Source organism: Fistularia commersonii, chromosome 28, assembly GCF_037954325.1.
Source record: "Fistularia commersonii isolate RoL2024-O1a breed Wild chromosome 28, RoL_Fcom_v1.0, whole genome shotgun sequence".
Classification (NCBI taxonomy): Eukaryota; Metazoa; Chordata; class Actinopteri; order Syngnathiformes; family Fistulariidae; genus Fistularia; species Fistularia commersonii.
The window spans coordinates 2,341,516-2,352,500 of record NC_141311.1 but is presented as its reverse complement, the minus strand read 5'-3'; the positions used below and the strand labels follow the sequence as shown (position 1 = coordinate 2,352,500).

Genomic DNA, 10,985 nt, shown 5'->3' with positions numbered 1-10,985 from the left:
GTGAGGAATCGCCATCGGGATGATGCTGGAGAACCTCTGAGTCTCGTGGATGACGGCGTTGATGTAAGGCAGGTTCTTGCGATCTTCCATCTGAATCGGGCGGTTGCCGATCACGCTGCTCAGCTCTTCCTGAACCCGGTCTGGACACGCAGATCAAAATTGTCTGAGCCAAACGACTATACCTTTGTGAAAGATGTACTTGGTTTGCAGAAATAGGAGTCAGACAAAATACTGGATGCTTTTGGGAGCACCACCTATTACGTGCTCTGGCCGAATGGCAAAAGATTAAAAACAAAAAAAAGTTAACCTGTCATAAAACACTAATGTTATTCCTGGCTGGTTTTCAACCAGGGCCCAGAGTTTGACATCCCATTTGGCAAAGGCAGTTTTGCCCTCTGAGCTCAAGACAAAGAGCCAACACCTGAGGGGAATGGCTAATAAGTTAGGGATAGATGAAAGTGCATCGTTAGACCGAGAGGACAAATTAGCATTTGTGATAGACTGAGAGGAGAGGTCAGTATTTCTGGCCTAGAAAGAGTACTACAGATGCAGTATTTGCTTTAAGAATACTGGTAGAAAAAGGACAGAGAAGGTCCAAGGGAGCTGCATTGTGCTTTTGCAGACCTAGAAAAAGCCTATGACAGCGTGCCAAGAGAGGAACTATTGTACTGTATGAGGAAGTCTGGAGTGGCAGAGAAGTATGTTGGACCGGTGCAGGACATGTATGCTTGCTGAGAGATGGTGGTGAGGTGTGCAGTAGGTGTGACAGAGAAGTTCAAGTTGGAGGTGGGACTACATCAGAGACCAGCTCTGAGCCCCTTCTTGTTTGCAATGGTGATGGACAGGCTGACAGATGAGGCTAGGCAGGAATTTTCATGGACCATGATGTTTGCAGATGACATAGTAACTTGTAATGAGAGCAGGGACCAGGTGGAGGAACATCTTGAGGAGACAGGGAGTGGAGATCAAGAAGTTGGAGGATTTCAGGTACTTGGGGTCAACAGTCCAGGGCAGTGGACTATCAACTATCAGCCAGCATGAAAGAAAGTTGGCAAGACGGTGGTGATGCTGTATGGCTTGGAGAAAGTGGCAGTGAAGAAATAAAGAGGTGGCAGAGCTGGAGGTTGGATAGGATCAGGAAGGAATCCATGAGAGGGACAGCACATGTTAGATGTTTTGGAGAGAAGGTCAGAGAGGCCAGATTGAGGTGGCTCATCAGGTCCAGAGAAGGGACAGTGAACATATTGGTAGAAGAGTTAGAACTGCCAGGCAGGAGGTCCAGAAAAGACCAAAGAGAAGATGTATGGATGTAGCGAAAGAGCTAATGAAGTTGGTTGGTGTGAGAGAAGAGGCTACAGAGAATGGGGTTGGATGGAGGAGGTCGGTTTGCTGCCGTAGTAGCCGAAAGAAAAAGAAGAAGACACTTCTCTCCACTTGTACCAACTTGCTTGCACATATTTCTTCCCCTCTTCCCCAACCTCTATGTTGCCGTGGATGGACTGCTGTGCTTAAAATCTTCAACCTTTCTTTTCTCCACTCCCTGTTGCCTCACCGTTCCAGTTCTCACAACACCACAGTATCATCTGCATACAGCCACAGTCCATGGAGATTCCAGTCTAACCTCATCTGTTAGCCTGTCCGGCACCATAACAAACAAGAAATGTCTCAGAGTGGATCCCCGAGGTAGTCCCAGATCCAGACCCTCAGTCAACCTTTTTATATCAACAAAACTACAAACTGATCAGGACCTTCTGCGGAGTTACTGAAAAAAAATGGAGGAAGCTCACGCCAGACTCCGTACCGTCTTTTCATAAGAGTTCCAGTTGAGGCCTCGATGTTTGTCTAATTCAGATTTGATCTTTAAAAAGACGTTTCAAACCGAGCACAGAGACAAGAAATCCTTGTCTGGGGTCGGCAAATGATTGAAGGTTTAGTGAAACTTCAACCAGGTGCACATTCAGGTGACCGATCAGGTGACCAACCCGCGCACATGGAGGTCAAAGGGGCTTTCGTCTGGAGTTTTTCTGGAAGGGCGATTCAGTGCGTCCGCTGGAATCCTCACTGAGCGCGAGTTCATAGCTTCACCTTGTATTTTGGGATACTTGGCCATGAGCAGCAGACACCATCTGAGCGTGGTGGCCGTGGTCTCCGTGCCGGCGGCGAAGAGATTGGACACGCTGAAGATCATGTTCTTCTCATTGAAGGGAGAATTAGCTTTACGCGCTTCCTGGGAACGTTAAATACAATCTGCGTTGTTATTCTCATCATTAAATCCATCATTTCTGAAGCAACAACAGGTGTCAACCCAAACGCCACCACACCTCGTCCTTCTGCTTCCGGAGCAGGAAGCAGTCGATGAGGCCCCGGCATTTTTCGGGGCTCAACGTGTCCTTCAGCAGGTCGATCATACCCTTGACCTCCGAGATGGTGATCTCAGCGTTCTTCAGGATCACCTGCCGGTCTTTCAACCAGCGGGTTAGTCGGGGAAACATGTTGTAAATCTAGAACGAGGCAAAGAACAAGAGGACGGAGGCAGTTTACTCAATTCTCATTACAGCGACAGAAGAAGCAGGTATGACGTGAATTATCGAGTATCATGAGAAGGTCCAAGGTTTCTCCATGACCCCGTGACGGACCGGTTCAGGGTGAACCACTCGTCCAGATACCCTTCGACACCCAGGGAGTCCCAAATAAATAATCATCTTTTAAACAGTTTTGATGATTCCCCGATCTTATCTATGGTGTTTCTTGGAGCTCCGGGGCAAAGTTCAGTCCCGACAGCTGTCTTCAGTCCTACGATCTGTCGGGGGTCACGAAGGAAAACATAAAACTGACCTGAATCTGCGAGGAGCCGGTCATCCGGATGTTCTCGCTGACCCGCCTCACCATCTCCACGAACATCGGGTCGGCGTAATCGAATCTGTGTCCGTAAATGATGGAACAGATGATGTTGGACGCCGCGTAATTCAAGTACGTCTGCGTCTCGAACGGTTTCCCTGCACGGAAGCAATCGTGAGATCGCTAACGGAAGAGCGTGTCGATGGTTCAACTCCGACCCGTCGGTTCTACCCTGGTGCTTCTCAAACTCCGGAATCAGATGGCCGCACTCCTCGTGGATCCTCTCCTCCGTCAGCTTCTTGCCCATCCCAAAGTCCCTCAGGGTGGTGAGGACGAAGCGTCGGAGTTCCTTCCAGGTGTCTCCGTTGGTGAACAGGATTCCTGGCGAAAGAGACGCTCCACTTGTCTAAGTTCGCCGGAGAGGAGGCTCGAAGTTTGCGAACTCACCGTGACCTTGATTGAAATCGTGAAAAATCGGTGCGATGTCTCGGTCTCCAAACTCCTCCGCGTGGTCGACGAGAGCCTCCTTGACCGTCTTGTACCCGGACAGTACCACCACTTTGCTGGTGCCGAAGTAGACGGTGAATACGGACCCGTACTTTTTGGAAAGCTAAAAAAGAAAAACGGAGAACGGTCACAGGAAAGCGATCAGAGCAAAAAACTGGGGTTGCCGATAAACCCACCTGGCACAGGTTTTGGCTGAGTCTGTTGAGATCGAGCTGCAGGAGGTTGCCGAGAAGAGGCCACGGCCGGGGTCCCGGGGGATCCTTGGAGGGTAAATAACCAAAGAGGAGAAAGAGGAAAATCAAGGAGGCGACGGCCACCAGCGCACCGGCGGGGCTCGCCGCCAGGAAGGAAATAAAATTCTCCAGAAGGGGCATTTCTGCTCCGCTTTGTCGTCGTCCCGTCTCAACCTGAGAGCCTCGGGAGGCTTTAAATCTCCTCAGCAAGGGGTTTGACCGGTACTCGGATTTGATTGGCCGACGTAGGTGTCACTCAAAAAGCACCGCGTGTTGATTGGCTCACAGTCCGTTAGGCGCGGGCGGTTGGTTTCCTTGGTTTCATGTCGAATACAAAACACCTGAGTTGAGGATAACACTTTGACCAAATGTAACACCATTATTTACTTTTACTTAAAGTATTTACTTACTTTAAACAAAGGGGTGCAGAAGTTAGTTTATATCTATAAAGTTTTCACCCTTGCACTGCTCCTTTTGCAATAATGCTTTTTAAACTTTAATATACCTCATAGCATTGATATAACCCAATATTAAATAACACCATCAACTTTTTTTTTTTTTAATTTTAACAATTATGTTAAATTGGATTTATTCTCAATTTTTCCACTGCAGCCATTACAAATAATTTTAATTGCTAATTCAAGCCCCCTGGACACAGAGGATGGTATTATTAGCTATCAATTTTATTCATTTTGCTAAGTTATTGCTAAATTTACTAAATTATTCTGCCACTGGCTAGTATGCCAGAGCAGCCAGCAGATGATGGAGCAGGATGTTGCTGAATTTGCTGAATGACCTCGTCCTCTCACCACTCTGAGCATCATGTTTACTCAAACAACAAAAAAACTTTGTTTGAGCAGGGGTTTAAATTTCAAATGCGCAGCCCTGCACGGACTTCAGACCCAAACACACTCTGCAATCCATAGAATCGCTGATATAAGGATTCATTACGGCCGACAATGATTGACCGGTTTCAGGTGAGAATTACCTGAAACGCCCCTCCTGAATTACCTGAAACGCACCTCCTGAGATATGAGCTGCAGTTCAGCATATATCGCTTGTGTCTCCTGCTTGATTAGACATGCATTATTATGATATATCATTAACTTTTCTAGTGATTTGTTTAAATGGAGGCTAAACTAGTTTACTTCTCCGTGATAACAGGAATGCGACCGCTGAAAAACAAATAAACTAATTTGATTTTTTTTTTTTGCAGTTGTGCTCAGGCGAAGAACGTTCACAACAAATTTTGCGCATCGCCTTACGCTTTAATTTTATAATTTGCTGCAGAACTTCAATTTTTTTTGATTGTTTTTTGATTGTGCGTCACATAAAAAAAACAAAAGGCTTAAATCTAATGGCCTCGTACGAGGACAAAAGCTGGTGGAATATATCTACGGGTTAATCTCCAATTCTGCTCATTTACATTCTAGAAAACATTATCTTGAAGAGCAAAATTTATGCAATTTATTGCACAAGCCATGTGGAGACGCTCCAGGAGGAGGAAGAGGAGGATGATCATAAGTTATGAGCCAGACGTGAGTGTCGCTACTCTCCCTCCAGCTTCTTAACAGTATCAGCGATTCAAAAAGACGATTTCCAAAGTGGCCGTCGCGTCCGAACGGCAATCGGCGAGCAAATAACATCTAATGGACTGCTGAGCGATAAACATCCGTGGAGGCGTGTGGACTCTGTGGCGTGAGATTCCAAGTGAGACAAGACAAAGGCGCTCGCTTCCATTTGCATAGAGCATTATTTAATTTAAAAAGAATGACAATACATATACCGCTTACAGGGTCAGTACCACGGTAGAGGAGTTCACTATTACAATCATGTAAATTCCCTTTTCTAAATATGGTGCAGTTTCTTTCTTTACACTCCAGCCCGTCACTGGCAGCAGTGCAAAGCTTTCCTTGTTTTTTTTTTTTTTTGTTTGTTTTTTTTAAACATTGCATCTGAAACATGAGGTGTGCAAATACATAAAGGAACAAGAACAAAAAAGGCAGAAATTAAGAGATTAAAAAGAACGCTAAACAGCGCGGCAAGTGTCATTTCTGGAACGTCAGTCTTGTTTTTTTTTTTTTGTTTTTTATTTTCCCCCCTCGCGAGGGATCGTGTCATTCACGAATGGAAGCTCTTGAAAAAAAAAAAAAAAAAAAAAAGCAGGCGGATGCAAGTGCAAAACAGAGACAATACATTCATTTCACATCTGCAAAGTTAAGAGTGTGTATCGGACGGCAGAAATGTCGAGGGTTAGACAATTCAAAACAGGGATGGAGAAGCGGCCGTTTAAAAGATCTACTCATCTTCTACTGGTGCACGCGGTGGGTCCAAAGCATCTTTTGAAATAGTCCTACTGAGTTTACATCTCTAGGCAGTGTAATAAAAAAATAAAATAAAAAAAAAAAAAAAGGAATGTGATAGAAGAGGAGCGAACACGACGCCGATCGTTCTTCCTCGAGCATCTGAGATCGTACACCGGAACGTCCAGACATCGTTCCGACGTGAAGCAGCTGCACCACAATCCCAGAATGACGACCGTACTAAACACACCCAGAGGAAGGGTCACAGAGACCCTGCTGCCGCTGATAGTTTCCTTGGAAGTAGCTGCACTTTGGACAACCCTCGGCGTTGTCCTATTCATTCCAGTGTCAACACTCCTTTTCCTGCCGGAGGAAGTGCAAAAAAGAATCGTCGGGGTTCCGAGCGGAGGGACGGACGAAAAGGCGCAAACAAAAATGTGTTTTCAAGTGGCCGGCAAGGTTCTCCTCCCGTATTATCATGCACTCGGTCAACGGTTCATCAGGCATGCATTCGTTTACGCGTCCGGTACGGTGGTCTGATCGATAAATGTTCTGCTCGGGACCGAATTAGGCCGCGGCGGCGTTTTTAGTACCGTGGACGCGTCACATTATTTACATCTGGCAGGGACGCTTGGAGACCGCCGGGGCGATTCAACACGGAAAAAAACCCTCAAATGGGCTGATAAGGCGCAAAGGTGTGCAATAATCTCAACTGAAAACGGGAGCGATCGTCAAAAATAAACTCCCGGGAAACATGAAGCCACCGTAACAAAGTCATAAATAGTCAAAAACAAATTGTACACATAAATTCTTAATAACAATTAAGTAGTTGGGGGGGGGGAATCATAAAATTAAAGGTGCAGCACTCGAGAGTTGAGTTAGTCCTCCATTTCCTGCTGGATGGAATCACTATTTTCCTACATTGCCTGTCAGTAACGGTGTGACGGCACATCTACGGGTGAAATGACGACAACGACGATGTTTGAGAACGGGATGAGTGTGTGTGTGTGTGTGTTGGATGTAAAATTGAAGCTGAGGAGGACCGTCAAAGGGACGCGTTTTTTTTTTTTGTTGTTTTTTTTTTGATCCGTTCAGTTTACACACTCGCATGTTAAAAAAAAAAAAAAAAAGGCAAGTCCATGTACATGAACATGCACATGGATGCGGACGGATGATGGACGAACTCGGCGCTCGTCTCACTTCCTCCTGCTCGCCGTGCAGTGCTGGAACTGAGCGAAGCTGAGGAAAACCTGCTCCAGTGATATCTGGCTCACGCAGTAGTCGTCGATGCGGTACTTTTCTTTGGCCGCCTCCAACGTGCCGAACACCTTCGAGGGGAGAGAGGGAAACGTTGGAGCGTCTTCAACTCCGCCAACACTTCAAATATCTCAAGATATGTGGAGCAGTGTTTCCCAACCACTGTGCCGTGAGAGATCATCAGGTGCGCCGTGGAAAAATGCCCACTTTCACCCGATTGGTCCGAAAATTATTTATCCAACGCAAATAATGTGTCTTCCTATGTCTATGTGGGCAGCGTGACCATTCCATGGCGACGGGTAGTGAATGAACCTGTGCATCTGTGTATCAGAGTGATGAGTGACGCTTTGCGTGATACGTTTTTAAAATAAAAAGTACTTGTATCTGCGTAAATAAACAGGCAGTAATGTTGAAAACTACCAAGACGAGTGAGAAAGCAGTGAAAGCTGCTATAAAGTTGCTGAACTCGTCTCTAAATCCAAACAGCCGCACACCGTAGCGAAACATTAATACTACCTGCCGGCAAAATCATTGTAGAAGAAATGCTCGACTCTGGCGTTGATAAAGAAATAGCCAGTTCTCTCAAATAATACCATTTTCAGACATATTGATGACATGTCTTTGGATATTGAAAAAAGTGTTCTGGAAAAGTTGCACATTGGCGGGAAATTTGCATTGCAACTTGACGAATCTACAGATATTAGATATATTATATTTCATACTAAGTAAATTGAGACAACGGTTTCATTCTAATTCGTTAAAAAATGTTTTGACATATTTATTTGGTGGTGTGCCGTGTGATTTTACTAATGTAAAATATGTGCCGTGGCTCAAAAAAGGTTGGGAAACACTGATGTAGAGTAATCGTTCATTCATGTGGTCCGGGGGTCGGTTCACTCAAAGAGTTTCCCAACAATAAAGAAAACACCGGTAGCCACACAACCCTTTTGAAATTGAAAATGAATTAACATGACATATAACCTTTTTTTTTTTTTTTTTTGGCTTTATGCTATGTAGAAATTTTTTATTTATTTATTTTCATTTTATTTTTTGAAATCGATGAACAACTGCAGAGAAATTCTGGGCTCTCAACTGGACTTGAAGTTCTTCACTTAAAAAATTCAAGTCCAAGATTTAGACGGGACTTCCCCATGATCTGGATGACTGACAACCTTCACAGACGACTGCAGAGAAAATTACATTTCTGCATGCAACAAAACATTTAAACATTTTGAACTTTTCAGAAAAAAAAGACATTGAGGTTTCGGGTTTAAGCAAAATACTTAATGTCTATGTGAGTCTGTCTTGTATTTATGGAAAAAAAAAAAAATGCCGTCCTTTCCCTCTGTGAGCGCCAAAAATATTTTAACACGTTTTCTTCGGATGTTATAAGATCGCCATAATCTTCAAATTTAAAATGACATTTTAAAAATGAACGAACTATAATAAAATGCACTTTAATTAAATCCCCGATACTTTCAAAAGCCGTGGGGAGTCGCATCGGACGGGTCGAAGAACCGCGGGTTGCCCTGATGTTATCACTCACAGGGGCAACATATAGAAATATAAACTATTCGCCCTCACATTTGCGCATCTGGAAAAAGTGGGTTCTTTGCGTGTTCTTGGACTGCGATCTTGCTGCGAGGCGGAGGCGCAAACCGCCGTTTCGCCCGAATATCAATCATTTCATTGAAAATGTTGAATGCAGCAAATACCTTATAAGTTCAGGGTTTTCATTTTTTTTTTTTAACCCGAATGTTGCTCCCCCGTGGTCCGATCATTTTTAAATCCCAACTATTTTAAGCGGCCATTTCATATTTAACCTTACTCATCACACATTAAGCCGTGATCCGCTTTTCACGCCGGCATTTGTCAATCAGTAAAAGACTCAAAGATCTTATCGCGTCGGTGCATCGGTCAGAACGGCGTCCTCGCCACTAGATGGCGCTCTAAGAACGCGCAGACGCAGAGTTTCACCCCGTGGAAACCGATGGCGACCATACCTGCGCCCAACTCAGCGCCTTGTCGGTGAGATGATAGTGAACCATCCCCTGGTGCTCGTCCTTCAGCTGAGATCCTGCGGAGGCAAAAACAAAACTGAGCGTCGGACCTGCGGTCGAATGAAAGTTGAATTCCCCCCGTTTGCCTCTCACCTGGGAAAGTGCTCTCGATGAACTCCTTGAACAGCAGCAGGTCGCTGTCCTCTAACTCCGCGTCCACGTGGACTTTAGCCAGCAGCGTGTAGCCGCTTCCGAATTTGCTCTTCAGGTGCTGCGGGCTCCCGAGGCACTTGAACTGCCCGTTCACCATCACGGCCAGCCTGGTGCACAAGGCCTCGCACTCCTCCATGCTGCGGAGGAAGCACGTCCGGGGGGGGGGGGGGGGGGTTGGAAAACGGGTCGCCGTTGTTCGAGAAGATGAAACGCCGCTTCCGGGACGCCTCCCCCCCCCCCCCGGTGACTCCCTCACCTGTGAGAAGTGATGACGATGGCTTTTCCCGACTCCCGCGTACGCGTGACGGCGTCCCACAGCAACCGCCGGGCCACCGGGTCCATCCCGGTGGAGGGCTCGTCCAGGAAGATGACCGGCGGCCCGCCGATCAGAGCCATGCCGGCGCTCAGCTTTCGCTTGTTGCCGCCGCTGCGTGTTCAGCAGGAGAAGAAAAAAAAAAAAAAAACGATGACAAACAAACCAACAGAAAAAGGCGGAAAACAACCGTGATTTCTTGTTTACCTGTAACTGCGGACCAGTTTGTCGGCGTGAGGCTCCAGCAGCAGCGACCTGAGGACGTTCTCCACGCAGCCCGACACGTACCTCTCCGGAATCCCTCTGAGCCTGGCGTACATGCTCAGGGTCTCCCTCCCGGTCATGTGATCCAGCACGGCGTCGAACTGAGGGCAGTAACCGATGCGCTGCTGCACCTAAACCGCGATATTACATTTGTAAATATTGAAGAAAAACAGCTGACCCCCCCCCCTCTGCAAGCGCACTTATTCTACTTCTACATTTGCTCTCACCTTCTTTATCTCCCTCAGGACGCTGTAGCCGTCGATGTAGGCGTCCCCGGAGGAGACGCTCTCGTCTCCCGTCAGCATCTTGAACGTGGTGGTTTTCCCGGCGCCGTTGAAGCCCAGGAGGCCGAAACAATCCCCTTTGCCCACCGCCAGGGAGAGCCTGTCCACGGCCAGGAGGTCGTCCCTGCTGCTGTACGCCTGGGGGAAGGAGGGACGGCGAGAACGTCGACGCGAGGCGTCGGAAGAGTTACTCAAAGCCGGTCGGGGACGGTTTTGAAAAGACGAGTTCATAAACCGAGTTTAGACACAAAGTGTAGCAAAAGGGTGCTTGTGACAGTTAGCATAGCATTACAGTATTAAGTGTGGAGCCGGTAAGTTCAGTTAAAGATAGACGGCTGGCATCTTTGTCCGATCTTCAAGATAAGATAAGAACAACTTTATTAATCCCGAAGGAAATTGTTGTGCCAGAGTTACAGAAAATATAACAGTAATAGATCATAAAAAGAAAAAGGCAGAATTGGAAATAAACATAAACTATAAACTATAAAGTGTCTCAGTGAAACTATAAAGTGTCTTAGTAAACAAGTGATAAAACTATAAGTGTCTTAGTAACAAGTGAGGTAAGGAGTGCACAATAGTATGATAAAAGGAAAAATTGCAGTGTTGCTGTTATGAAATGAAATATTACACAGTTCGGAATATTGCACAGTGAAATGAAATATTGCACAGTTTTTGTTTTTTTTAGGTTAAAGATAGGTTTTTATGGTTGCCGGCGGCTGAATGGAGAGGAATTAAAAAGTCTGATCGCCTCAGGGAGGAAAGACCTCCTGTGG

At 46.1% G+C, this 10,985-nt stretch overlaps 1 protein-coding gene across 4 annotated transcripts in view; it reads right to left on the bottom strand.

Annotated features, from left to right (window-relative positions):
• The window catches only part of abca3b (ATP-binding cassette, sub-family A (ABC1), member 3b), a 34,019-nt gene that overhangs the window by 964 nt on the left and 22,070 nt on the right, over window positions 1-10,985 (bottom strand). For 2 of the 4 annotated variants that reach the window (XM_086175371.1, XM_086175372.1), the window contains exons 26-31: window positions 10,156-10,350; window positions 9,872-10,059; window positions 9,608-9,778; window positions 9,292-9,488; window positions 9,142-9,215; window positions 5,318-7,209 (exon numbers count right to left, since the gene is read on the bottom strand). In XM_086175371.1, the coding sequence (XP_086031497.1) occupies window positions 7,078-7,209; window positions 9,142-9,215; window positions 9,292-9,488; window positions 9,608-9,778; window positions 9,872-10,059; window positions 10,156-10,350 (957 nt within the window). In that variant the 3' untranslated portion in view covers window positions 5,318-7,077. Of the gene's footprint in view, window positions 141-2,085; window positions 2,228-2,321; window positions 2,502-2,835; window positions 2,997-3,069; window positions 3,220-3,285; window positions 3,449-3,521; window positions 3,738-5,317; window positions 7,210-9,141; window positions 9,216-9,291; window positions 9,489-9,607; window positions 9,779-9,871; window positions 10,060-10,155; window positions 10,351-10,985 lie in introns of those variants that run through there. The other 2 variants (XM_086175374.1, XM_086175375.1) reach the window with 2 other exon arrangements.